Here is a 26,998-nt window from a genome sequence, read left to right as displayed (position 1 = left end):
ATAACGGACGAAATACAGCCCACCCACAGGGCCAGCAAAGCTCATTAACATACCAAAAGGTAGTATTTTATAAAGTTGCTATTTAGGTGTGAAAGGGGTCCAGATGAACCTTTCTAGAATGCAGCCCACGAGCTGCAGAAGGGGATTCTTTTAGTTTCATAGCGAAAATTCTAGTGACAGGTTCCCTTTAAACTAAAAGTCTTGTAAAAACCTTTGCAGAGAACCTGGATGTTGACTTTGTCCATACATTTTTAGCAGAAAGATGGGCAGGTGGGTCTGGCTAAGGAAATGGGGTCTGCAATATAATGGGGCAGGGCTCCTGCTACAGCAAGCTGCCTTACAGCCAAAGACCAGTTGGAGGCGGAAAGAAATGGATAATCTTCTGAGACTATAGTGGTTCTTAATAAAATTAAAAAGGAAGAATGAAAGTAAGTCAACGACTAATGCTAGGGTAACGCCATGCTGGCTCGGCAGTTTTCTCAACTCCCTTAGAAATGAATGGCAAAAGTCACCCGTGCATAGCTACATATCCATTCCTGTAATCTAAGAAAAAGACTGATGGCACATCCTGCCTTTCTAATGTGAACAGGAGAAAACTGAATATGAAACATAATAACAAAAAGGAGACAGCTGCACTCTGTAGTGCCAAGATATGTGGAACAATGAATATGGGAATACAGACATGCATTACTGCTATGAAAAACATGTAAAACTTGAGATATTTAGCACACAAAAATGGCCAGTTTTATGTGAGCCCAACAGCCAGCGGCAAGGTGCCCTCATTTTTGTTGGGTCCCTGTCAAAGTAATGCCGCTCTTTGGGTTAAAAAAAACCCTACAATTTATGGGCGGACAGGAACCTGCAAATTGAGAATTAATCTTATATTACAGGGTTATGCCTTCTGTTTGAGCACTCCTGCTCTTCAGCCTCAGGCATTTTTAATTCTCCATGTGCAGGTTCCTCTCCGCCCATTAATTGTAGGGATTTTTTTTTAACCCAAAGAGGTATTAGTTTGATAGGGACCCAACAAAAATGAGGTCGCCTTGCCGCTGGCTGTTGGGCTCACATAAAATCTGGCCATTTTTGTGTGCGAAGTATCTCAATTTTTTCCATGTTTTTTCATAGCAGTACTGCATGTCTATATTCCCATATTCATTGTTCCACATACTGTATCTTAGCACTACAGAGTCTTCTTTTTGTTACATATCCATTCCTCACTGTGCAGAGTCCCTGAAGAGGAGACCACACCTAAGGGACATCCTATGAACATGCCATAAATGTCTCAGATGAGATTGCTACTGTAATACAAAAAACAAATAATTCAATATGAGACGTCGGACTGGCGTTCCTTGGGCCCATCTTCCGTCTTTTTCTATATTCTTACCAAGTCTAAATCTTGAAGTGCCAGTGTTAAATTCCCAATCTTTCTGCTGAGTGCCCCTCTTCTACAGTAGTGAAATACAGAAGGTTTCCTCTGTTGTTCTATTAGATCAGTCAAATCGGAAATCTCTCCCATTACGTCTTGTACTGATGCAGTTGGATCTTCCACCAGAAGAGGGGGTATTGACTCCAGGTCTACAGCCCATAATATTTCCTCCTTGGCATCTTGATCAGTGGGAATGACACCGGTCATATCAACGTGCTTATGCTCATCCTCAATGGACGCCAGACTTGGTGGAAACACCTCATCGAACCAGTGATTCCAGATGTCTCTCACCCACTCACGAACATCTTGACCAGACCGGATGCCACCTTGTGACTTCAAGAAGTAAGGAAAGTCTAGCAGTTGGGGAAGGCTCCTGCTTCTCTGCGGCTTCGCTGGGCTCGGTCTGACTGATGTTCTTACATGGGAGATTGATCTATAGAAGACGAGATTGATAGGTTTAATAATATGCATTATAGCAGTGACCATGCAGTGCATGTCTAGCTATAAACTGTGAAGCCGTCAGCAGCTCTTTATCCACTTCACCCCCGGCTGGTTTTCCGCTTTTCTAGGGTTTGTTTTGCTCCCCTCTTTCGAGAACCGTAACTTTTTTATTTTTCTGTCAATCTTGCTATATGAGAGCTTGTTTTTTGCAGGACAGGTTATACTTTTAAATGAACTATAAGTTTTGCCATATAGTATGCTGGAAAACGGCAAAGAAATTCCAAATGCGGAAAAACTGCAAAAAAAACCCATATGTTTGCAAGATTGTTTTTGAGATATTTTATTCACCGTGTTCACTATATGGTAAAACTGATGCGTTGTTGTGATGCCTCAGGTCGGTGCGAGTTTGTAGACACCAAACATCTATAGGATTACTTTTATCTAAGGCGTTAAAAAATAAAATCTGGAGTTCGTTTAAAAAAAGTGGGAATTTTTTGCGCCATTTTCCCCAACCCGTAGCGTTCTCATTTTTCAGGGTTATGGGGCTCAGTGATGGCTTATTTTTTGTGTCTCAAGTTGACGTTTTTAATGGTACCATTTTTACGCAGATGTAACGTTTTTATCGCCTGTTACTGCATTTTGCACAAAATTTGCGGCAGCCAAAAAACGTAATTGTGGCGTTTGGAATTTTTTGCCATAATTCCGTTTACCGATCATATTAATTGATTTTATATTTTGATAGATTGGGCATTTCTGAACGCGGCAATACCAAGTGTGTGTGTGTGTATGTATAATATATATATATATATATATATATATATATATATATATATATATATATAATATAATATATATATATATATATATATATATATATATATATATATATATATTATTTTTTTTAACTTTTTAATTTTTAATGGGGAGAAAGGGGGTGATTTGAACTTTTAGGTTTTTTTTTATTTTACTAGTCCACCTAAAGGGCTATAAGGATCAGCAGTCTGATTTCTCATTCATTTTTCCCAATCAGAGCAGCATCGCTCAGATCGGGAGAAATACTCATCTCCTGTAACCTGCAGTACTTGGCTGCTTGTTACAGGACCTGAGGCATGTGAGCTACAGGAGTCATCACATGACCCTGTGCTACCATGACAACCATCGGATCCATGTGATCAGGTCACGTGACGTCCGGTGGAGGCGGTGAGTAAAGATCTACCGCTATCGCCATTTTGACAGCGCCATTTAAGGGTTAACAGGTGAGGGTGGATAGCGATTCCACTTGTGCCTACAAGGCGCACATGTCAGCTGTACAAATCAGCTGACATGTGCGCGGATCCTTCCCGGCTGCCCGCGGCAGCTGGTGGGGATTAACACTATGACTGCAGGGACATAATATTACTGCCCGCGGTCGTTAAGGGGTTAAAGGGAACCTGTCACCATTTTTGGTGACTATAAGCTGTGGCCACCACCACTGATCTTTTATATATAGCATTACAGAATACTGTATATGAGGGCCCAGGCCGCTCTGTAGAACATAAAAAAAACTTGTATAATACTCACCTAAGGGGCTGTTTGGTCTGATGGGTGTCGCTGCTATCCGGTCCGGCGCAACATCACTGCGGCGATTGCCGTCCTCCTTCTTCTTAGGCCCGTGTGCATGACGTGTCCTATGTCATCCACAATGGCCAGCATTGAGTTCCTGCACAGTCACACTTCTCTCTGCCCTGCTCAAATATTGTAGTGCGCATGTATGAGCGGTCTTTGACCTTTCCTCGCACCTGCACATTAAAGTACTTTGATCTGCCCTCAGCAGGGCAGATAAAAATGTGCCTCTGCAGGACCGCAATGCCTGCGTTTGTGAATGACATAAGACACGTCATCCATACTGGGCTGGGTAGAAGGAGGACGGCAATCGCAGGAGAAAGGAGGCGCAGGACGCGAGAGCAGTGACCTCCATCGGACCGGACCGCCCCTTAGGTGAGTATTATAAGTGTTTTTTATATTATACAGAGCAGCCTGGACACTTATATACAGTATTCTGGAATGCTCTATATAAGAGCTCAGTGGTGGTGGCTGCAGCTTATAGTCGCCAAATCTGGTGACAGGATTCTGGTAATATTTTCGGGTTTACCTCTGTATAATGCGGGGAGGTTGACTCAGCTTCCGTAAAACTTCTTCTAACTTTGATGGATCCATGAGTCTTTTCTTTTGCTTTGGCTTCTTCTTGAAGGCAATGGCACGTTTTCCAACGTGAGCACAGACAACGCCAGCGCCAGAAGGCAAAAATTCATTACCCTTCTCCACAACTAAGACCGGCTTTATGGTGTCGTCTGGTGAAGGCTCCGCACATTCCGCTGGTTCTTCACGAACTTCACCATGCACATCAGGACTAACTACAGGAAGTTTAGCGGACTTATCATTCTGCTGTTTCCATATGTCAAGCTCTTTCATACTGGTCTGAAAATCAGCCGATAGATGAAACATACATTCCCTATGGATTGATAGATCCGGAGCAGAGGTTGACTTCTAGACAAAAAAAGCCCACAGAATATTCAGCTTCAATTAAAGAAACATTAATATAAAGTAATATTACATAAACCAATATCATGAAAACACATAAAAAGGATATTTCTCTGACGCCTCATTGGGGGACACAGGACCATGGGTGTTATGCTGCCTATCCATAGGAGGACACTAAGTAGATGCAAAAGCATAGCTCCTCCTCTGCAGTATACACCCCCTGGCCGGGCCAGGCAAGCCCAGTTTTAGCTTAGTGTCTGTAGGAGGCACTTCCTTTCAAGGTTTGTTATTTTTTGAGGGCGACGGTTTCCTTTTGGGACCGATCTCCCACTACCATCAACGGGCGGGAACGTGAAGTGTTGCCTACACGTACCCCCTCCCACGACGCTGGATCCTGGATGGCGGGTTCCACAGACACCGATTTTCCAAAGCCCAGGGTAGAGGCCTGTGCCCTATAGCCCAATTCCTCAGCCCCTCTCTGCAGGCTCTGAGATGAAGATGGCAATAATTCCTCAGCCCCTCTCCGCAGGCTCTGAGATGAAGATGGCACTGATTCCTCAGCCCCTCTCTGCAGGCTCTGAGTTGAAAATGACACCGACACAGCAAGCTGGCTCTGCTATTTTCACTGCCTGGAAAGCAGTGTTTTAAGGTGAGATCCCCCCTGACTGGTTTCCCAGACAAAGGGAGAAAAGACGCTGCAGGGAAGGCTTCCAGGCCATTTACAGTATTTATTATGTGCAAGGAGCAAGGATCCTGCACACACAGTGTTAACTTTCTCTAGCTTGCTGGCTGGAGGAGGGGGAAGTTCTGCTGTTTGCAGAAAGTCTTGCAGATAATTTCCTGGTGGCAGGGGGAGGACCCAGGGCTCAGGGACTCACCTGTGTATTATCTGCTTTGTTTATTTGCTCCAGCAAAAGCCGGCTGATAACCACCTGATAACCACCGCTGAAGAGCTGTGTGCTGACTGTAGGGAGAGGGAGTAAAACTCAGAAGCTCCCTTCCCGCCGTTTTTTACTACCCACAGTAGGGGGGGGCACACTGACTCATCTTCCCGCTCTTTTAGCGCTAAGCCCCGCCCCCCACGGCCACAATAAGCCCCCCCCACCCCCCTAGGGAAGCGTGCGAGATCTTCGTAGAGCTGGTTCTGGCTATGCAATGTCGTCCTCCACACCCTTCTGGGTCCCTGGATGGAACGCAGCCTGAGGATACCCCTATGGAGGATCCTTCTGAGGTAATCCGGGCACATGCTTCACCAGTTGCAGGAAAATGCTGTTTGTACCAGGAGGATTCCTTGGTTTCATCACCCCCAGATGATCAAACTGCAATAGACTCCCTTATAGCAGCAATCAACCAAACTCTGCATGTGGAGGATTCCCCATCCACTACCACTGACCATGCGGTCTCCTTTAAGAGGGCAAGGAAACCCCAAAAGGTTTTCGCTGATCACCCAGAGTTTCAGGATATCCTCACAAAGCAAAGGGAGAAGCCTGACAGGCGCTTCGGTAACCGAAAACTCATGGAGTCCCGGTACCCTTTTGCCTCACCTGCCCCTAAAGGCTGGGCCGATCCGCCCTCGGTCGACCCCCCGGTCTCCCGCCTTACCACAAAGACGCTCCTGTCTTTACCCGATGGTTCTTCCATCAAGGACCCGACAGACAGGTGGAGCACCTCGCCCGCTCTGCTTTTGAGGCTGCGAGTTTCTCCCTCTCGCCCTCCTTTGCCTCTGTGTGGGTCGCAAAAGCGATCTCGGTCTGGGCAGAATCCCTTAACACTTCGCTTGAGGAATCCCAGTTCACTCAGACCTTCACAGAGGTAACAGCTCAAATTGCCGCTGCGGCGGAGTACCTCATCCAGGCCTCCATGGACGCTGCTACCTGCGCAGCGTTTGCCGCCTCAAATACCATAGCCATCCGTAGAGCTCTCTGGCTCCGACAATGGCGAGCGGACTCTGCCTCCAAGAAGTCTCTCACGGGCCTTCCTTTTTTTCCAGACCGATTGTTTGGCGAACGTCTGGACAAGCTCATTTCTGACGCCACGGGAGGAAAGAGTACCTCCCTCCCCCAGCTGAAGTCCAGGACGTCCTTCACCAGACGTCCACAGTCCTCGTTCCGATCCTTTCGGAACTCATTTGGTTGGTCGACATCCCGTGCTGTCCCCGCCACCAGCCGCGGACTATGCAGGGACCGACCTTCCCAGCTCTCCCCGAAACCCACTTCGTCATGGCAGCCTAGACCGAAACAGTCCAGGACTAGGGAGACTCGGCCACGACGTTTTCTCCCCTCATGACTCCTTTGGCGCCCTGGAAGACACACTCATTGTAGGAGGTCGACTGCGGCTCTTTCAACACATCTGGGCTGCCGGCTCAGACGACAAATGGGTGCGAGACCTTGTGTCTTCCGGTTACCACATAGAATTTCGGACCCGACCCCCGAGTCGGTTCTTTCTCTCAAACCCCCTAAAGACTCGAAAACAACGCGAAGCTTTTTTCTCAGCAATCCACTCGCTCCAAACAGCAGGAGTGATAATACCTGTCCCAGACGACGAGAAGTTCGGGGTTTTTTATTCCAAAGTCTTTGTGGTCCCTTAAAAAGGATGGGTACCTTCGACCCATCCTGGACCTCAAACACCTAAACAAACATGTGCACGTACGGAGATTCAGAATGGAGTCCCTAAGGTCCATTATTGCATCCATGGTCGAAGGGGAATTCCTCGCCTCCATAGACATCAAGGACGCATACCTGCACATACCCATCGCCCCAGATCACCAAAAGTTCCTCCGCTTCGCAATTCAGGACTCCCACTTTCAATTCGTAGCTCTACCCTTCGGCCTTGCCACCGCACCAAGGGTCTTCACCAAAGTCATGGCGGCCGCCATGAGCGTCCTTCACGCCAGGGAAGTAGTCGTTCTCCCTTACTTGGACGACCTCCTCATCAAGGCCCCCTCCTTCCGCGACTGCTCAACCAGCGTACAGATCACTGTGGACACCCTATCCCGCTTAGCGTGGCTAGTGAATCTGGACAAATCATCCCCGATCCCATCACGATCTATCACCTTCCTGGGCATGTCCCTGGGCACCCGTCGGGGCTTGATCCTTCTCCCTCAGGACAAGGCGTTCGCTCTTCAACGAGCGGTGCGCTGCCTTCTACGTCCTCCGTCTCGCGCCATTCGATTCAGCATGAAAGTGCTCGGCAGGATGGTGGCGGCTATGGAAGCAGTACCCTTTGCTCAACTGCACCTCCGCCCACTGCAGCTAGCCCTTCTAGCGGCCTGGGACAAGAGCCCCTTCTCCCTGGACAGACATCTTCACCTGACGTCTTCAGTCAGGTACGCACTCCGCTGCTGGCTTCGGTCCTCATCCCTATCGAAGGGGAGATCTTGTCTCCAAGTGAACTGGCTGGTCCTGACCACGGACGCCAGCCTCCTAGGCTGGGAAGCAGTGTACCGGCACCACACTGCTCAAGGACGTTGGATGCCCCAGGAGTCTTTCCTTCCCATCAACATCCTGGAACTCCGCGCGATCTTCCTCGCACTCAGAGCGTTCAGCCCTCTGCTAGCGGGTCGTCAGATTCGAGTCCAATCGGACAATGCGACAGCTGTAGCCTATATCAATCGGCAGGGGGGCACCTGCAGCAAAGCAGCTTATCTCGAGGCCCACAAGATCCTCAGCTGGGCCGAATCGACGGGATCAGTGATATTAGCGGTACACATACCGGGGGTAGAGAACTGGGCAGCAGACTTTCTGAGTCGCCAAGGTCCCTCCACCCAGATGTGTTTCTACACATCTGCACTCGCTGGGGCACACCAGACGTGGATCTAATGGCCTCAAGGTTGAATGCAAAGGTACCCGCGTTCATAGCCAGGTCACGCGACCCGCAGTCCATCGACGCGGATGCTCAAGTCTGCTCCTGGCACCACTTCCGCCTGCCTTAAATATTTCCACCTCTACCCCTGCTGCCGCGGGTAATCAGGAAGATCAAGGCAGAGGGAGTCCCGGTGATACTGATAGCACCGGACTGGCCCAGGCGCGCCTGGTACGCCGAATAAGTACAAATCCTCACAGATGCACCGTGGCGCCTTCCAGACATCCCAGACTTGCTGACCCAAGGGCCCATTTCCCATCAGAACTCAAGAGCCCTGAAGCGGACGGCATAGCCATTGAGACCTGGATATTAACAAGAGCGGGATTCTCCCCCGCGGTTATTGCCACCATGATCAGCGCCCGAAAGCCTGCTTCATCCCGCATTTACCACCGTACGTGGAAAATCTTGCTTTCATGGTTGAGGGAAACTAACGTCCAGCCTATGCCTCTGGCCATCCCCAGAATTCTCGATTTTTTACAGTCTGGCTTGCAAGCGGGGTTGGCTCTCAGTTCCCTTAAAGGGCAGGTCTCAGCGCTCTCAATCTTCTACCAATGCCGCCTGGCTCAAAAACCGCAAGTCAAGACCTTCCTCCAGGGCGTTTCCCATCTAGTTCCCCCGTACAAACGGCCGCTGGAACCATGGGACCTCAACCTCATTCTGGACGGTCTCCAGAGGTCTCCCTTTGAACCTCTCAAGGAATCCTCCCTTGCTCTTCCGTCCTGGAAGGTAGCATTCTTAGTGGCAATTACGTCCATCAAACGGGTTTCGGAGCTGGCAGCACTCTCTTGACGCAAGTTTTTTCTGATCTTTCACCAGGACAAGGTGGTTCTGCGCCCTCTCCCGGATTTCCTTCCAAAGGTTCTTACCCAGTTTCATTTGAACGAAGACATTGTCCTGCCTTCCTTTTGTCCACACCCAGTTCATAGGGTGGAAAGGTCTCTGCATTCGTTAGACCTCGTCAGAGCTCTCAGATATTACATATCCAGGACAGCCCCCTTTAGGAAAACGGACTCCTTGTTCGTCATTCTGCGATCCAGGAAGTCTACCGCTTGCAACTCAAACCCATTCCTAGTGGGCTGCGGGCTCATTCCACGCGAGCAGTTGGCGCTTCGTGGGCCATTCGGCATCAGGCTTCAGTGGAACAGGTGTGTAAGGCTGCGACCTGGTCTAGCCTACACACGTTTTCAAAGCATTACAGAGTCCATACCCAGGCTTCAGCTGAGGCAAATCTGGGTAGGAAAATTCTGCAAACGGCAGTAGAGCACCTCTCTCAGTAGGCGCTCCAGGCTGTCCGGGACTGGTTCCTAGTCCTTGGGTTGTGTTGTCTTCTTTTATGTTTCCCACCCATGGACTGCTTTAGGACGTCCCATGGTCCTGTGTCCCCCAGTGAGGCGTCAGAGAAAAACGGATTTTTGTGTACTCACTGTAAAATCGTTTTCTCTTAGCCATCATTGGGGGACACAGCACCCACCCTGTTGCCCTGTTGGGCCTTGGTTCTCTCAGTACCTTATTTGGTTATGACTCTTTTTTTCTCATGTTCCTCTGTTGGGGTAAGTTTTTACTGTTTTTTTCTCCTACTGCTTGTGTACTAAAACTGAGCTTGCCTGGCCCGGCCAGGGGGTGTATACTGCAGAGGAGGAGCTATGCTTTTGCATCTACTTAGTGTCCTCCTATGGATAGGCAGCATAACACCCATGGTCCTGTGTCCGCTAATGATGGCTAAGAGAAAACGATTTTACGGTGAGTACACAAAAATCCTTTTATAAAATATACACATTACAATTAGAAAACACCAGGCTTTAAGTAGTAATTAATCATCATAAATGGGAGGATAATCAAAGAGTATAAGTGACACCGCTCTTAAGGGCTCAGACAATTATAATTCAAAGGCATTTTTTTTTTCTTAAAGGGGGTTTTCCCACAAAAAAAGTTAATTTTAATCAATAGATCTTGGAATAATAATAATTTCTACAATTGGATGTGTTTATATAAAATGTTCCTGTGCTGAGATAATCTTACAGTATATATGTGTTCCTGCTGTGTACTGTGTAATGGCTGTGTCTGACCATACAGGGACATGGTCTGATCATACCACATCTCCTGGGCAAGGGAGGATGCAAAAGAGTATACAGGCATTCTACATCCAAATATAGAAATTATTATTCAAAGATCTATTATTTGTGGGACAACCGCTTTAAATGCATGTATTTTAGGGTAAAAATCAGTTTTGCAATTGATATTCATTAAAAATTGCCTGTGTGCTGCACTTTCTACTGTTGTGTCACGTGTGGACTGCCATGTGTCCCGATACACCTGCTGTGATGCTCAACACTATATGGAGTAGTGTGACGCTAGCCACAAGGTGGCGCTAGATACTACTTGCGTGCAATGTGAACGGAGAGGTAGTCAGACAAGCCGGGATCAGAAACCTAGAGGACACAACAGGACACAGGGAGCAGGCAGAAACGAGATCAAGATACAGACCGGGGATCAGAATTCATAGGATGCAGAGAGCAGGCGGAGACGTGGTCAGGAGATGGTCCAAGGTTCAGAAGCTAGGAGGTAATGACAAAGTCAGGGGGACAGGCAGAGAAGAGTCAACAACAGTCCACGGTCGAGAAGCCAAGATCAGATAACTGTACACTAACGGGAGCCAAGAGCACTTACTGCAGAACCAGGAAATACAACTGGCGACGTTCCTTGTGAGCATGCTCCCTAATGAAGCAGAGCAATCACCCAGAATGAGGAGCATCTGTGTAAGCCCTATCCCAGCACCAGCGTAAGACCCAGTGCTGAGAAACAACTCGTCCACAGGAGCTCAAGACAAACAGCAGAATATTAAACCTGCAAAATGCTCTGCGCGACGAAACAGGCAAATACCGGCTCTGCAGGAGAGCATGGCGGAACATAACAAAGCACAACATGCTCCGCATATCGGAACCGTGACACCTGCGTAGCAGTTGCGCATGGACGGATGGATGTTCAGCACACATAAAACAACATGGGTACACCGGGGATACTTTAACAACAGAGGGTACTGGCGCTAATGTGAGGGGTAATGGGACACCTCCAGTAATCTCCTGCAGCTATACCGTGCGCTCCCTAGCGTTCCCTATACTGGTTCTTTCAACCTCTCGCCGATCACATACCTAGGCCCTTGCTTTCGCTAAACTCATTCTTACTAGTGAGTTGGCCAGCAAGAGAGGTAGTCTCATCACTGCACTAATAATAAACAAAAAAGGGAAGGAAAGACAGACAGTGGGAAAAGGATAACAAAAGCAACATAACGGTCGCAGCCAGACTCCTAGGCTGCAGGCAGCTTGGCAGCAGTCAGTACACCAGCAGCTCCTTCCAACCAGGCGGCTGAACACAATGGAATCCTGTCACCAGTGAAAGCTTATGGATCATGTGATTATTTGAAGCAGATAGGCTTGTCACAGAGCGGCTGCACAAGAACAGAACTGCAAAAGAGCCGCTAACAGCAAAACTGACATTAACCCCCAATACACCAAAGTAAAAAAATACCATGCATAATATTAAGAGTCTCGCATGGCAAAATGAGACTCAGGTCCCAAAATCTGACACAAGTCTCCTATACTGAGAAACCATGGTGACATGTTGGCTGAAGAATAAGTTAACTGAGAATGAGATAACTGAGCATTGTTACGCTATGTTTTTGCAGGAAACTGAGCAGAACTCACCAAATGCTCCTCCAAATCTCAAAACTCCTCAAAAACTTTGAATTTCCGTTCAATTTCTGCTTCGAAAACTCAGCAAAAATATGCCATGTGGACATAGCCATGGGCAGCTTGTTTTGCTGGGAAAGTTTTGCAATTCTTAATCTTTCTTTTTCTGGGCTCCACTCAGCTAATTTCTGACCACAAAGTTTAGATTTTTTTAAAAATAAACTGAGAAGAGGTAAAAAAGTAGAGGACAAGGTTAGAGGCCCTATCCATTTTACATGGTGATGGGCAGAATTTCCTGTTTGTGGCCTTAAGGAGGCTTTACACGCAACGACATAGCTAACGAGATGTCGTTGGGGTCACGAAATTCGTGACGCACATCTGGCCTCGTTAGCGACGTCTGTTATGATCCGGAACCATGGAAGATCACAATAGATCATTGGCAAAAAAGGTGACAAGAGCATTGGCAACTAATCTGGCTTCCATCCCCTTACTAACCATCAACACTGGAAGTAGCTGAGGGGTGAACTAAAATCCTATGCACCGCGAACCCAGCCGGAGAACTAGCTATCCTAAAGGAAGGAAGGATGAATAACTCTCTGCCTCAGAAAATAAAGAGTAGCAAGCCACCCACATTCAAAGACTACGGTGACATAGGAAAATACAATACACAGATGGATGATAGGATTAGCAAAAGGTGAGGCCCTACTGACTAAATAGGACAGGATAGGAAAGGGACTGATGGTGGCCAGAGAAAAACCCTGCAAAAATCCAAAAACCTGATAGTACAAAAAGCCCTCAGATCGCACGATCTGCACTCCGTCCTATACCAGGCGCTCTTGTCATACCAATGAACAGAAAACAGGAACCATTACAAATTCAAGAAGCAACAAACACATGGACTTATAGGAACAATACTCCAAACATAGCTGCAGGGAGCTTCCCAGCTAAGCAACTGAGAGGGAAGATCCCTGCATGCAAATAAACTAACAATAACCACAGTAAGTGACAAGCCCAGATAAGTGCAAAAAGAACCAAACAACAAATAAAGAGCCAAGCACTTATCTGGGGTAGATGTGGTGTGGAGCAGGATGAAGCAGGCCGGTGAACAAAGAACAACGGACATCCGGCATAGCCTGCTAGCAGACCAGGGTTTAAATAGACAGAGAGTTAGCAGTGGAAACGCCCATTGCTCAACACACCTGGTCTCTGTCCAAACCATTCCTGGCCACAAGAAGGAGCCTCACAGCAGAAAAAGCATTACTGACATTCACAACACACCTGGCTAACAGTCAGGAGCCATACACGGACCTACGATGCATCTTCACACACATTTCTGTTAAATTACAATAGGCAAAAATAAATTAAAGTGAGCTCTTGGTTACGTGTATGGGTGTTCTTAAAGGGGATGTCCACTACTGAAAAACAACTGATTCATCACTTCAGGGCTCTATAGAAAATAAAAAACTATACTGCCTCACCTTCTATTCCTGTGGTGTCAATACCACTATTTCCGGTGGGCTACGTGATTTTGTTGTGTCACCTGACTGCTGCAACCATCACAGGAGGCAACAATGTGATGTTACCTACAGTAATAGCGGCACCGACATGGCAGAAACGGCGCTGCTGCTCAAGCCAAGTATACGCCAACACCAAGGGTGATGAGTCCGGTCTTGATGAGGGGTCATGGTGGAGTTAGACACTCCTGATTGATGCAGAGGCGCACACTTCTTCATGAATCAGGAGTGCGGATGAATGGTGTGCACCTCTGTGTGCACCCTAACATTAATCCTACTCCAATCCCAGCTGGAGTAAGATCTGTAAGTTGCAAGTTCATGCAACTGGGTGACACAGTGATAAAAAATACCGATCTATCCCGCCATCCATATATACAAGTACCTTATTGTTGCCTTTTATATAAACAAAGACAAATGTGAACGGTACCAGAAGCCATTGGCTATGAACACATGCACTTACTTTCAAAGATCCAGAAGATGATTCGTGGATATCGGGCAACGACTTGTATCTCTGGGATAAAATTTTGTCCTATAAAAGACAAAAGCAGTAAAAAAAAATTCTTATAAAAATGGAGGACTGGGCCCTAGTTCTGGATGTTATATGATATTACAACATAAACATATGAGGTTCTACAAGTGAACGGACGACTGAACAACACCGTCCATCTTATAATATGATTTACTGGAAAAAATTCCAAAGAAATAGTAGAAAAACAGTGCAATTCGGTAATTGTCTTTTGGGGTTTTTTTTTCTTATTTTGGTTTCTTTATGGTTTCTGGCCATAGAAGGTCACAGCGTTTGGCTGCACAGAATGCTTCCTGACCTTCCATTGTTCCTGCTGTCAGTATTCATTGGTATAGGCAGCTTTCCTGCTGGATTCATCTCTCCCCCTTTTGGACCCAGCAGGAGCTCGACTTCCACCCGGTTGCTGATCATCAGTATTCTCTTGGTGCTTATATACCCCTTCCTTCCTTGGGCTGGTGCTGGTGATATTTTTCAGTTCTTTTAAGCTCTGGGTGCAAGCAGGTGGCTTGTGCTTCTCTAAGGTATTATAGCTGAAAACGTTGCTGAACTCCTACCTGAGTCACCTGTAGATAAGTAGTTCATGCATTTCCTCCCCATGTCTTCTATAGTATTTAGTGGGGTTGCTGAAGAGTTCATCCCATCTGTTCCCTTATTGCTGAAAACTTTGCTGAACTTCTACTCGAGTCATCTGTGGATAAGTAGTTCATGCATTTTCCCCCTGTGTGTCCCCCTTGTGTTGTCTATAGTAAATGAGGTTGACGAAGAGCTCATCCCACCCATTCCCTATTTAGGGCCCAACACTAGGGATACCTAGGGTCAGGTATCCGGCTCGGCGCATAGGAGCGGAACCTATCTAGGGTGGTGAGGGACCCCAGGGACCAGCGGTAGGTTTGGTCAGGGGTCACCATCTTTCCTCTCCGTAAACACAGGGTTTCCCTTCCCTGATACTTCCCCACATCTAGTATGACACTAGGTTTTGGGGGGGGGTTTGTAAGTGCTGAAAAAAAAATGGGATATTTTAAAAATAAAACACAGGCTTGCATCATCATTTTCCGTTTTTAATTTTCATTCGATGGAACTGTGTGAGGGCTTGATTTTTTGCTCCCAGAGACAATATTCTCATTACAGAATTTATAGATTGGGTTAATTCATTTTATATTTTGACAGATCGGACTTTAACAAATTTGGCAATACCACCACCAATGTATATATTATTATTATAATTATTTCTTCATTTTTTATGGGGGAAAAGAGAGGCGATTCAAACTTTTAGATATCTTTTTTTCTTTAAAACATTTTTTAATTTTCTATTGCATTTCTTAGTCCCCTTAAGGGGCTTGAACCTGCGATCATCTGAGCACTTGTGCTATATACAGCAATACCCCAGCATTGCTGTATATAGCAAAAAATCAGACTCCTATGAGTGCCTGTCACAGAATGGCTTTCTCAGGAGTACGGTCATTAATCTTCTGTACACTCTTGCCTCTAATGGCAACCCATTGGCGTTCAGTGATTGTGCCGATGGGTAGTTCGAATAGCGAGCCCCTAGGGTGCGCAATGTAAACAGATTGATAGCGGCATTTAACAGTTTAAGAGCCGAGGGCAAAACTCCACTCCACCCATTAGAGGTAGAGGATGGCTGAATAATACAGCCATCATCTGCCCGCAAAGATGTTGTCTCAGTTCCTGAGCCTGCATCAAAGTCGGGAGCCAACATATGACATAATTGTACGTCATATGTCAGTAAGGGGTTAAACATACATGTCCTTCAGCAATGAGATTACACCACTAAGTATCAGGACTTTACCAGTTTCGCCAGGTCTTCAGGATCTACATCCTCCTCATCCGATGACTCGCTGTCTGCCTGCATTGACGCAAAATCTTCTCCTCCATCCTGATCACCCAAGCAGCTCTGGAAAATGGTGAAATACAATGTGTGCAGAATTATTAGGCAAATGAGTATTTTGATCACATGATACTTTTTATACATGTTGTCCTACTCCAAGCTGTATAGGCTGAGAGCCAACTACCAATAAGTAAATCAGGTGATGTGCGTATCTGTAATGATTAGGGGTGCGGTGTAATGACATCAACACCCTATATAAGGGGTGCTTAATTATTAGGCAACTTCCTTTCCGTTGGCAAAATGGGTCAGAAGAGAGGTTTGACGGGCTCTGAAAAGTCCAAAATTGTGAGATGTCTTGCAGAGGGAAGCAGCAGTCTTGAAATTTCCAAACTTTTGAAGCGTGATCACCGAACAATCAAGCGTTTCATGGCAAATAGCCAACAGGGTCGCAAGAAGCATGTTGGGCAAAAAAGGCGCAAAATCACTGCCCATGAATTGAGGGATATCAAGCGTGAAGCTGCCAAGATGCCATTTGCCACCAGTTTGGCCATATTTCAGAGCTGCAACGTTATTGGAGTATCAAAAAGCACAAGTTGTGCCATACTCAGGGACATGGCCAAGGTAATTAAGGCTGAAAAACCACCACATCTGAACAAGAAACATAAGATAAAACGTCAAGACTGGGCCAAGAAATATCTTAAGACTGATTTTTCAAAGGTTTTATGGACTGATGAAATGAATGACTCTTGATGGGCCAGATGGATGGGCCAGAGGCTGGATCAGTAAACGGCAGAGAGCTCCACTCCGACTCAGACGCCAGCAAGGTGGAGGTGGGGACTGGTATAGGATGGTATCATCAAAGAGGAACTTGTGGGACTTTTTTGGGTTGAGGATGGAGTGAAGCTCAACTCCCAGACCTACTGCTAGTTTCTGGAAGACAACTTCTTCAAGCAGTGGTACAGGAAGAAGTCGGTATCATTCAAGAAAAACATGATTTTCATGCAGGACAATGCTGCATCACATGCATCCAACTACTCCACAGTGTGGAGCGTCTAAAAGATGAAAAAATAATGACATGGCCCCCTTGTTTACCTGATCTGAACCCCATAGAGAACCTGTGGTCCCTCATAAAATAGGAGATCTACACGGAGGGAAAACAGTGCACCTCTCGGAGCAGTGTCTGGAGGCTGTGGTGGCTGCTGCACGCAATGTTCATCGTAAACAGATCAAGCAATGACAGAATCTATGGATGGTCGGCTGCTGAGTGTCATCATAAAGAAAGGTGGCTATATTGGGCACTAATTTTTTGGGGGTTATGTTTTTGCATGTCAGAAATGTTTATTTCTAAATTTTGTGCAGCTATATTGGTTTACCTGGTGAAAATAAACAAGTGAGATGGGAATATATTACAAGTAAAATATATCTTTGTACCGTGTTAGCCAGTAGAGATAAAAAAATTGTTTAAAAGAACAGAGAGTCCTCAGTGGTTGATACCTTTTAATGGCTAACTGAAAAGATGGTAATAATTGCAAGCTTTCGAGACTACTCAGGTCTCTTCATCAGGCATGGTATAACACAAAATCTGAAGAGTCACGTATTTATACACAACAGGACTTAGAATAGTGCAGTAAAAAAAAAAAAAAAAAAAAAAAAAAAATGATTTTGTGTTATACCATGCCTGATGAAGAGACCTGAGTAGTCTCGAAAGCTTGCAATTATTACCATCTTTTCAGTTAGCCATTAAAAGGTATCAACCACTGGGGAATATATTAGGTTTTTATTTAGTTGCCTAATAATTCTGCACAGTAATAGTGACCTGCAAAAACAGATATCCTCCTAAGATACCCAAATCTAAAAAAAAACCACTCCAACTTCCAAAAATAATAAGCTTTGATATTTATGAGTCTTTTGGGTTGATTGAGAACATAGTTGTTGATCAATAATAAAAAAAAATCCTCCAAAATACAACTTGCCTAATAATTCTGCACACGGTGTATATTCAGACATAGTTGCAGGCATGTCAGATAACGTTACCATCTTTCCCTGGATTTCACAATGTATTCTATGTACATTATTAAATAGATCTCTTACACCAGTTGGGGCTGGTGTACTCATTTTGAAAATTGATGTTAATGGGGATTATAAAATCCATTCTATTAAAATAAGGATTAGACCTACAACTGGACTCATAATATGTGTTTTGATCATGTCAAGTGTATATAAAAACCAGTATGGATATGTCCACATCTAAGCTTGGTTCAAGACAGATGCATTAAATGACAGACCCCATTGCCTTTGATAGGGTCCGGCAGGTTTTTATCACTTTATGGAAAACAATGTTGCACATTTATCAGACATGTACAACGGAATCTGGAGCATAGGCTTCATAAGGATGCAGTTGTGAATAAAGCCTAAGAAGCCAAACGTCACCTTCACCTCGGAGATTTAGCACATTGCAGTATATCATGCTAAGTTCTCATGTCCAGGTTCCAGCAAACTACGGTAAATATTAATCTTGTCATGCCATCATCTGGACATTAATGGTACTGCAACAAAAGTGAAATACTAATCGAAAAGTGATTTCACTAAGGGCTCATGCAGACGCTAATGGATTTCTAAAACAAAGACTGGAGGGACGATAGTTAATACTTAATCAATAAATTTTATTGTGACTCTCTACAAAACAAAGTGCTGAGTGCAATTATTAAAAACAAAAAACAATAACAACCAGAGGATAAGGATGGTGGTAAGTGTAACTGAGGAACTGGGATATGGGTACGCCTAAAAAGGTAGATTGTCCTTAAAAAATAACAGCAATGAAATCTCCCAATCAATATAGCATCAATACAACAGTGTGTTCTACATTAATCATTAGTAGCGTAAAGAACAAATAATATGGACAATATGTCACTATATTAATAAAGGAAAGACGTACCCACAATATTATTATTATTATTTATTATTATAGCGCCATTTATTCCATGGCGCTTTACAAGTGAGAGAGGGTATACGTACAACACTCATTAACAGTACAAGACAGACTGGTATAGGAGGAGAGAGGACCCTGCCCGCGAGGGCTCACAGTCTACAGGAGGAGAGAGGACCCTGCCCGCGAGGGCTCACAGTCTACAGGAGGAGAGAGGACCCTGCCCGCGAGGGCTCACAGTCTACAGGAGAGAGGACCCTGCCCGCGAGGGCTCACTGTCTATACAGGAGGAGAGAGGACCCTGCCCGCGAGGGCTCACAGTCTACAGGAGGAGAGAGGACCCTGCCCGCGAGGGCTCACAGTCTACAGGAGGAGAGAGGACCCTGCCCGCGAGGGCTCACTGTCTATACAGGAGGAGAGAGGACCCTGCCCGCGAGGGCTCACAGTCTACAGGAGGAGAGAGGACCCTGCCCGCGAGGGCTCACAGTCTACAGGAGGAGAGAGGACCCTGCCCGCGAGGGCTCACAGTCTACAGGAGGAGAGAGGACCCTGCCCGCGAGGGCTCACTGTCTATACAGGAGGAGAGAGGACCCTGCCCGCGAGGGCTCACAGTCTACAGGAGGAGAGAGGACCCTGCCCGCGAGGGCTCACAGTCTACAGGAGGAGAGAGGACCCTGCCCACGAGGGCTCACAGTCTACAGGGAATGGGTGATGGTACAATAGGTGAGGACAGAGCTGGTTGCGCAGTGGTGTACTGGACTGAGGGCTATTGTAGGTTGTAGGCTTGTTGGAAGCAATAAGCAATAAGTTATTATGTGTCGCCCAGGGTTATGGGGTACTCGGTCCCGGGCAGTGTACAATTGGGGAATGTCACTTTCGTGGCCGTTGCCCGGTCCCGTGCCCTGGGTGCTTTTTTAAAGGGGAGTATTTACAGGGGAGATTAAAATCATTTGTGTGATGCCACCTGCGGGTTGCGGTTAGGATGGTGGAACCGCCGCTGCTGAGTACATTATCCCCAGGGCTGGTGGTAATGGCAGCTGTGGTGGTAGGACCTCCACAGGTAGGGCTGAGCCTGGGAGATGTATGATGGAGTAATAAGGGAGACCACACTGGGGTTGTAGTTAACAGTCTCTACTCACTCTTGACCCTTGGACGGCTGGTTCAGGTCCCTGTAATTCCAGTGCCAGTTGATGACTTGGTTGCTCTGTCCCTGGTACCCTCAGTTTGGTTGGGTCCCCGTAGCATGGAGCGTTTGGGGCCTGACTGTCCCTTTTTGGTGGCAGTCTCCTAGTCCATACGGCGGGCAGTGTGGACCCTGTAGGGCTGGTCTGTGTTCCAAACCCTGATCCTTGCTTTACTGCTGGTGCCCCCGGATCTGTAGGTCAGTGAGGTCCGTGGAGGTCCCCTCACTGTGCAGGTATTTGCCAGACTGTATGACACTGTCGTCTGACCTAGGGCCCTGTGCCCTGTTGGTGCTCTGGTCCCAGCGGTACTCGGGTGTACCTGTCCTGGCGACCACTCTCCTATGCCCCCGACCTACACGATTACACGATTACACGACCCAGCTCGAGGCACCTCTTTCCTCTTTCACTCTCTACTCTGTTCTGCCTACTGTCCCCTCCCACCAGGTTGTCTAGTTCCCTGGTCTGCCTCCACCTTCTAGGTGGTCATCCCCTTGTATCTGACTAGCCAATTACCCCTAGTGTGGAGTGGTAAATAGGATTTTGGTATGTCTAGGTGTTGCTGGCACTGGTGTTCCAGGTCCCTGGGGGTAGGCCCTGCATCCCCGTGAGGATGCAGTTCCTAGTAGTGCACTGAGTGGCTCAGGGGCACTACAATTACAACAATAACTGTTACTATAAAGTCATTCCCAGGGTGCTCAAGATGATGCCCCAATGCACATTTCGCGGCTCAGTTAGAGTAGAGCAGCTTCATCAGGAGGACAGGATAAAGTGACGCCCATGGATCTCTGTCCAATCTCAGACCACAGTGCATGGACTGGCCATAGCTCTCTCGATTGGGGCGTGCCAGCTTCATATTTTTGTATGAGGTGGTCACGCTCCGGACAGTTTGAGATTGGACAGAAATCGACAAAGGTTTGCATGAGCCCTTATTGAAATGCTGCTGAACATACACATTAGGAATCTGGGGTCAGTGTTACTATAGGGTCAGGACTGGGCTTGTAATTATTTAATGAGACCGGTATGAGGAGTCTATTAATTTACTGTATTTTGTCTTTATTTGCTAAGAGGGTCTAGTCTGTATTAGTTTAGGGGGTCAGGTCTGGGGGTCTTCATTTATTTTGAAATATGATTACAAGAGCTATACACAATGTTTGTTATGTTCTTTGTAGCTCGTAAGTGGGGACGTTAGGGATCTGAGCACAGCAACCTCTCGAAAAGGCAACACGGCCCTACCTCAATATGTAAGCACCCATAAAGCAAAGGGACACATAGCATACAGGCACAAAGTGTGGGTTATAGTCCGCATCCCTCATGGACAAGGATGGTGTATGGGTAAAGGTCTGTATTCCAGCATGATGATACAGGCAGATGGACTACAACAGTAACGTTGTATGTATCCGCATCCCCAGTGATCTAGGGTTGTGAAAGAGTTAATGGTAATATGTGGTCTGGGTCAATGTGAAGTAAATGATGCTTTTATCCTAATTGGACAAGTGCAGCGAAAGGGCTAATGTATGGATGGCTGTTGGTCTGTGGCATGTAAGGTATTAGTGCCAGCATCCATTGAAATCTAGGACAGTGAAAGGGTTAATGTCAGTGTCACTAGAGATCTAGCATAGTGACAATCCCTGGTGGTCTAGAGCAGTGAGGCGATTAATATCTGTATACCTGGTGGACGATAGCAGTCAAATTTCTAATGTAAAGGTTTTTGGCGCAGGGTGAAGAAGCGTTAATGTGGCATACCCGAGGTGTGCTGAGATTCTGAGCTCTCCAGGCTCCAGCGATGGCCTGTCTGTAACTGAGAGTTCAGCTATTTGTTTCTTCCAGAATTGATCATATTGATGAGCGCAAGGCGAACATAACTATACAGCTAGACAGTCCCCTCTAGGATCAGGCAGAGCGATACAGGATCACTCTGCCTGATCACCAGGACAGCAGACTTTCACTGAGAAGGAGTAGCCGGGCGGCCGAACGAGGTTTAGGTTTGTGACCTGTAATATATAAATGTGTGAAGTTATGTTGCCCATCATCGTAAAAATTCTGTGCACCCTGCTAATAACGCACGTTTCAGAATCTCCCTGGTGTCCCAGAGGGTATATTTTACAATGAGCGTCCAATGTGACCAAGGTTCCAGCAGGAGTAGCAGCAATTTTTGCACTTTGAAGCTAGTTGTGTCTGCATGATCGCAGCCATATAAAGCGAGTACACTTATAGTGAATACATTTATACCGCTATCATCATTACCTCATACTTGGAGAACAGGGTTCCCTGCAAAAGTGACAGAGGAGCTGAGAATTTGGGGGGAGCTGAGGCCCAAAACATCTTCATAGTTCCTGGGTTCACAAAAGCCTATGTATTTATAACAGAAATATAGGGTTACAAAATGCACACATGGGAACGTCCCTTATCAATGCTTTGGTTTCTTGGCATTCTTTGTTTTTTCGTTAAATTCTGGAAGCCATGTTACCTGTTCTCCAACAAGCTGCATTCGCGGTCCTTCCACATAATATTCAGCAATCTTCTGCCACTGCTGTAGGCTCTGTGGACTTCGAGGGGGCAGGGTAACAACACCGTCCTTCTGGTCCCGAGACTTTAGTGAAGAGGCTGGAATACCATCATGAAGAAGTCTGCAATGACATGAATACGGACTAATAATTTACATATAAAGCCTCATTCACACTGGGTGACCGTAACAGAACAAAATAAATTAAAAGGGACTCTGTCAGCAGGTGTATCTGAAGACAGCATGCTGCAAGAGTTAAAACAGAAACTTCAGCCCTGTGTCTGTTCTCACAATGTCTTTTTTTTGTTTACCTGCAATATTAGCTTAAGCCTCTTATCTTTATCTTTATCATTAGTGGGTCTCAGCAGTTTAAGCTTCTTATCTTTATCATTAGTGGGTCTCAGCAGTTTAAAGGGTACTACTCACATAGCGAGATCGCTGCTGAGTCACAGGTTTTGTGACCTACCAGTGACCTCATCAGCGATCTCGCTGTGTGTGACACTAAGCAGCGACCTGGCCCCTGCTGTGAGATCGCTGATCATTACACACTGTTCTGGTTCATTTTTTGGTCGTCGGGCTTCCGCTGGGCAGGACACATCGCTGTGTTTGACACTGTGTGACAGGGTCCCAATGACCGCCGAGATCATTATACAGGTCGCTACTGCGACCTGTATCATTACTGCATCGTTGGTTAGGCCTGACTGTGTGATATCTCACCAGCGACCTCCCAGTGACTTACCAGTGATCCTTATCAGGTCATATCATTGTCGGGATCACTGGTAAGTCATTGTTTGTGACTGGGCCCTAAGCTTCATATCTTTATCATTAGTGGGTCTCAGGGGCCCTAGTTGGACTCTGTCTCCTCTGTGATTAGCATCTTCCGTGTACGGAAATGAGCACCGAAAGCCTGTTGTGGGCAGGGGCAGCTATGAGAGTTCTGCTGCATACAAAATCTCAAATCTTTCACTGTGTCAGAATGGCTGCAGCCAGTAATCTAAGTGATACATCATTGAACTCAGGATCTCTTTGCCTACATCATGCTACTCTTAACTGAAATAGCAAAAACCTGCTGACAGATTCCCTTTAAGCAAAAGTAGCATTTATACCAATTCTAGCATTAGGCTAGAGCTCTGACATCATGAAGACTACAATGTGACATCTAATGACTATCAATAGGACTGCAACGTGAGCCACATCCATCAAAACAATTATGTTGGAATTTAGGTTGCAAATCCCAACTTTACCCTACGAATTTTAATGTAAGGGTACTTTCACACTTGCGTTCAGCGCAGTCCGTCACTATGGAGAATAGCGCAGTCCGTTAACGCACTGCGCTATTCTCCATAAACTTGTATGGACAACGCACTGTAACGCAAGTGTCAGCATTGCATCCGCTGGATGACGCAGCGTCGTTATTTTGACGCTGCGTCGGGCGGAAGAAACGCAGCATGTAACTTTTTTTGAGCAGCGCAATCCGTAGGATCTCACTGCGCATACTCTTTTTTTTTTTGAAATCACAAACTTTATTTTGTCTTTTGGTGGCCGAACGTTCAGCTGAGCGCCCGCCCGCCGGCATGTGAGATCGCTCAGCTGAGCGACCGGCCGCCGGCATGCCCAGCATGTGAGAGCGCTCAGCTGAGCGGCCGCTGGCATGCCCGGCATGTGAGAGCGCTCAGCTGAGCGCCCGCCCGCCGGCATGTGAGCGCTCAGCTGAGCGACCGCCCGCTGGCATGTGAGAGCTCTCAGCTGAGCGCCCGGTCGCCGGCTATTGAGAGCGATCAGCTGATCGTTCACAATAGTCGGCTGCCGGTAAAACTGTAAAGAAGAAAAAAAAAAAAAGCTTTCCGTTGTTTTGTACGATCCGTAGCATCCGTTGTGCCACTATATGCAACGCATCCGTTGGATCCGTCACACAGCGCAATGCTACGGAAGCCGTCCAACGCAAGTGTGAAAGTACCCTTAGTAAGTTGACTGTGACTTGCATTTGACAAGTCTTGGATTTAACAGTTTTTCACAGCAAAAAGCAGCTATAAAATATCCAGGTGACCGCAAAGTACAAAAAAGATTTTCTTCATAGGACTTACACTTGCTGTTGTGCGACCCAGGCTGTCAGGTCGTTGTAGGTTTGCAGCAGTGTCTTTTATTGGGCCTTGTAAGCAATGTCATAATTTACATGCCCTTTTTTCTTTTTTTTGTACCTTTTTCTATACAAAAATGCAATTTTTCAAGCATTTTCCCATCTGCTTCTCGGTAGGAGATAAGACAGAGAGAAAATAAGTCACAGCGACAGAAGGCGTCATTCAGACAGAAGGTCTCATCTCAGTGTTTTGGTTCCGATTTCCATCTGTATTTGGTCAGTTTTTACCACCGGTGTTGCATCAATGGTCTCCACATATGAATTAATTACAAAGCTTCTCCTATCCTTTGTAATGTTAATCACGGACCCATCATGGATTGTACACTGATGCCATCCATGTGCTGTATATGATTTTCACAAAACCATAAATTGTGTTTATATTTTTCATCTGTGATGCTAGTAAATACCAAACATGTATTTTTTATTTTTTTACACGGAAGCACGGATATGTTGGAAGCCTTATAGACTTTCACGGGTACTAAATAATGAATACAAAACATACATGAAAAACATTTGTCGGAATGAGGCCTTAAGGGTGCTTTACACGCTGCGACATCGCTACTGATATATCGTCGGGGTCACGTCGTTAGTGACGCACATCCGGCGCTGGTAGCAACATCGCAGCGTGTGACACCAAGGAGCAACGATCAACGAGTGCAAAAACGTCAAAAACCGTTGCTCGTTAACCCGTCACTCCTTTTCCAAATATCGCCGCTGTTGCAGGTACAATGTTGTTCGTCGCTCCTGCGGCAGCACACATCACTATGTGTGACACCGCAGGAACGAGGAACATCCTTACCTCCGTCCACCGGCAATGAGGAAGGAAGGAGGTGGGCGGGAAATTCCAGCCGCTCATCTCCGCCCCTCCTCTGCTATTTGACGGCTGCCGTGTGACGTCGCTGTGACGCCGCACAAACCGCCCGCTTAGTAAGGAGGCGGATCGCCGGCCAGAGCGACGTCCCAGGGAAGGTAAGTCCGTGTGACGGGTGTTAGCAATGTTGTGCGCCACGGGCAGCGATTTGCCCGTGACGCACAACCGATGGGGGCGGGTACGCTCGCTAGCGATATTGGTACCAATATCGCAGCGTGTAAAGTACCCTTTTAGTCTGGAAAATAAGGATCAAAAAATAAAAGCACCGAAAGCCCAAAAAACGGCACAGTTTGTTGTCTGTTGTTTATGTGTAGGAAATATTTTGCAGCACTTAGAGGAGATCTTGTCAAAGCCTTACTGCAAATAATGTTAGTGCATGTTCATACGTTGCATTTTTCTCATGGTTTTTTTTCCCCTTAAAAAAAATTGCAGCATTTACAGTACCTGCAAAGTGAAGGATATCTAAAATCTCCTGCATATTGTCACAGAGGTGATGGGGTGAATGGACCAGGGACCCCTAAAATGGCCCTAAAACTAGGGTCCCTGTGCTATCCCTTATCCCAGAGGTAGGCTTGATGGTAGCCAGGTCTGGACTGCCAGCATGACCCTAACTCCTGTTCGCACCCTGATCTAACACTCCCTCTCCCCCACCCCAGGAGAGGGCCAGGACTGAAGAAGTAAACCCCACAAATACCACAGACAGAGGAAGAACCAAAACACATGCACACTGCAAATTAGACACAAGGGAGAGACAATACATGCCAAGGAACAAATAAAACACAAGGAGGAAATAAACTATCAACAGGGACTTTTCCACACCATACAGGAAAGCACACACTCTATCACCAGGCTCTGGATCACTACAAAAGTGACCGATATCGCAGAAGCAAAGCTGAGCTGTATTCAGCGAGGAGCACCCAGATCCGATCCAGTACCTTATAAAGAGTGAAGGCGGCTGCGAGTGGTCAAAGCAGCCTGAGCTCCTAGCAGCAGTTCACAAGGCCAGAAGGAATTAACTCCTGCAGGACTGGAGAGCAGTGAAATTAAAACAGCCGACGCCCAAGTCAGGCTAAGCAACTAAGAGACCTCAGTGTGTTTGTCAGACTCTAAGGTGTGAATACAGTCCGACAACACCAGGACACCCGGCGTCTGCAAAGCTGAACACCGCATGACACATATGCTGCTTATTTATTCCTTGGAGATTTGAACCATTAAAGCATTTTTCCATATCGGCAGCATGTCATTTCTTTCACCATTTCTCCCCCCTTCAAATAAATGGGAAATATACAAAAGTAAATCACACACAAAAAAGCCTGCATTTTTTGTAGAATTTTTCCTGCCAACACAAAGAAATATCTGCTGCAATTCTCAACGTGTGCACATACCGGTCACATGGAGGGTCACTACAGATTCTGACACTCCACAGTATGCTTTCTCTGGTATTTCTGAGTTACAGAGGCAGGCTCGGGCATCAACCTGCTGTGTGTTCATTAATGGTCAGGCTAGCAAAAGTTAACCTCTAGGATCACATGTTGTTGGAAACTTTTCACATTTACG

At 46.4% G+C, this 26,998-nt stretch overlaps 2 protein-coding genes across 2 annotated transcripts in view; both read right to left on the bottom strand.

Moving 5' to 3' along the window:
- Positions 1-4,387, bottom strand: part of LOC142258517 (uncharacterized) — a 163,936-nt gene extending 159,549 nt beyond the window's left edge. Inside the window, exons 1-2 of the mRNA XM_075331139.1 lie at positions 3,999-4,387; positions 1,385-1,859 (exon numbers count right to left, since the gene is read on the bottom strand). Coding sequence (XP_075187254.1) covers positions 1,385-1,859; positions 3,999-4,351 — 828 coding nt within the window. The 5' untranslated portion in view covers positions 4,352-4,387. The remainder of the gene's footprint in view (positions 1-1,384; positions 1,860-3,998) is intronic.
- A 6,282-nt stretch (positions 4,388-10,669) lies between these two features.
- LOC142257544 (uncharacterized) overlaps positions 10,670-26,998 on the bottom strand; it is a 77,435-nt gene continuing 61,106 nt past the window's right edge. Inside the window, exons 7-12 of the mRNA XM_075329694.1 lie at positions 22,398-22,557; positions 22,175-22,279; positions 15,782-15,886; positions 13,909-13,977; positions 11,398-11,470; positions 10,670-10,677 (exon numbers count right to left, since the gene is read on the bottom strand). Of these exons, the coding sequence (XP_075185809.1) occupies positions 10,670-10,677; positions 11,398-11,470; positions 13,909-13,977; positions 15,782-15,886; positions 22,175-22,279; positions 22,398-22,557 (520 nt within the window). The remainder of the gene's footprint in view (positions 10,678-11,397; positions 11,471-13,908; positions 13,978-15,781; positions 15,887-22,174; positions 22,280-22,397; positions 22,558-26,998) is intronic.

This window comes from Anomaloglossus baeobatrachus, chromosome 12, assembly GCF_048569485.1.
Source record: "Anomaloglossus baeobatrachus isolate aAnoBae1 chromosome 12, aAnoBae1.hap1, whole genome shotgun sequence".
Lineage (NCBI taxonomy): Eukaryota > Metazoa > Chordata > Amphibia > Anura > Aromobatidae > Anomaloglossus > Anomaloglossus baeobatrachus.
The sequence above is the reverse complement of the archived record's forward strand: the minus strand, read 5'-3'. Positions and strand labels throughout refer to the sequence as shown.